Raw genomic sequence first — 1,976 nt, forward strand, 5'->3', positions numbered from 1 at the left:
CTCCCCTCAGCCTCCCAAGGCACGGGATTACAGGCTGAGCCACCGAGCCCGGCTGGTCCTAAACGTTTTTAGGCATCTCTTTAAGGATGGCTCGGTGTGTCTGGGCTGGGATTCTCAACCATCTGTGCACAAGAGCCAGAGGCAAGCTCAGGGCCAGTGCCATCCCTGGTTCCCAAGGGCCTGAGGGGATGGAAAGGGAAAGGAAGTGAGGCACTGTGCAAGGCCCCTAGGACTCTGTTCTGATTGATACCTCAGAGCCACTCATCTGCCTCACATTGCACATAAAGCAAAGGAGACTCAGAGAGTCCAAGCCTTCTATGAAAGGTCATACAACTTGGCGTGGCAGGCTGAAATGTGAACCCAGATCTGTTCAAGGCTTGCTTTGGTGCAGATCAGGTCTTGAGTGGGCCTGATGCAAAGCCCAGGGGTGTGGCCAACCCCCCCAAACTGTGGATCCCAGCTCTGGGACCAGCTCACATATGACCAGGCTTAGGAACAGTCACAAGGTCATTCTTCATGCTTCCTTCTGCGACTGGTATCTGTCTATTATAGAGTAGGTAACTGTTACTGTTCTACTCTAAATGCATGACCCAGACTGGGGACAGAGGGACTCTGGAGGGACTCAAGCTGCAGCCCAATGTGTGGCTGGGATAGTGGCTTCCAGGAAATGGAGGGAGGCAGGGATCAGTCCCCAAGAGAGAATGAGCCCCAGGAGACAGTAGCATCTCTCGGTCAGGTGTAAGGAACTCCAGTATGCTCAAGACTTGGGTCCTGCTTTAAGAACATGGTGTCCTTCCCTTCCCCTGACCCTCCACGACTCACCATGGTGGGCAGGCTCTGAAGCAAGCTGAGTTCACACCTTTGCACGGAGCTGCCAGAGGAGGCACCTGGGTCTGAGCACAGCGGAGGCAGCAGCAGCACCTACAAGAGTGGGTCACAACACCATCTGCTAAGGACACCGGCGGCCGACTGGCACCGTCACACTTCTAGTGCCCTAGTAATCAGGGAGCTGTCCCAGACTTTGGTCCAAGTCCAAACACGTCATGGGCTAGGGATGTAGAAGAGTGTGACCAAGGTTCACACCTGCACGTGGCTGCCAAAAGCCAGATCGATCGTGTCAGGCACAGGGCTGCCTTTATGCCCAGGAGCAGTGCCCAGCTTGTTCCCAAGGAGCAAAGTGACCAGTGAGAACGTTTACAAAGCTCCTCACACGCTCACTCTCCTTGGTCTTGGCACCACACTCCCGGGGGGGGGAGCCATCTGAGTTTGTGACCCCATTTTCTTTTCTGGGAAACAAGACTCAGAGAGCGCTAGTGACCTGTCCAAGGCCATCCAGGTAACAGCCAGGACTCAAACCCACATCCAGACTTCCTACAAAGCCTGTGTTTTTCTACTGATAATTCAGGGCTGCCAAAGTCAGGCAGAGTCCCTGCTGTGGGAAACCCAACAGGTAAACCACAAGGACGGCCCAGCTACTCGCAGTTCAGCCTGGCTCAGAGGCGTCTTGGGGTCGGTCACCCAGGGTCCTGGGCTCTGTGCATGTGCCTGAGTACCCATGGAGAGAATTCAGACGTGGCTCTGCACTGATCTCTGCCCCGGCTTACTAGGGGGTTAGTAAGTCAAACCAATCCTCTGCGCCTCAGCTTCCTCATCTGTAAAATGGGGGCTGGCCCCTCCCTGGCATTCCGCAGGCGCTCCAAGCCACGTGGCCCTCCTTCCAGCTCCCCGCAGAGCCCGTCTGAAGTGGAGTCGCCCGGAGGTTGCAGGGCCGACCGCTGCCTGGGTCACTAAGGTTCTCAAAGGAGACGTTCTGGCGTGGGGTTCGAGGTCGGAATTTGCACGGCGATGCGGGGCAACTAAAATGCCGCGCAAGTGGCCAGGCGGGCTCTTGCGCGCCTGAAGAATCGGACAGCTCAAAAGGGAAGGAAGGGGCGGGCGTCCTGCGCCCCCCGCGGGGTGGTCGTTCTCGGAGCCGG

The 1,976-nt window shown here is 56.9% G+C and overlaps 1 protein-coding gene across 1 annotated transcript in view; it reads right to left on the reverse strand.

Annotated features, from left to right (window-relative positions):
• TKFC (triokinase and FMN cyclase) overlaps positions 1 to 1,002 on the reverse strand; it is a 12,339-nt gene extending 11,337 nt beyond the window's left edge. The window contains exon 1 of the mRNA XM_008048061.1: positions 823 to 1,002. Within this exon, the coding sequence (XP_008046252.1) occupies positions 823 to 825 (3 nt within the window). The 5' untranslated portion in view covers positions 826 to 1,002. The remainder of the gene's footprint in view (positions 1 to 822) is intronic.
• Positions 1,003 to 1,976: the final 974 nt, after the last annotated feature.

This window comes from Carlito syrichta, unplaced genomic scaffold, assembly GCF_000164805.1.
Source record: "Carlito syrichta isolate Samal-C Ts95f unplaced genomic scaffold, Tarsius_syrichta-2.0.1 Scaffold120490, whole genome shotgun sequence".
Taxonomy (NCBI): Eukaryota; Metazoa; Chordata; class Mammalia; order Primates; family Tarsiidae; genus Carlito; species Carlito syrichta.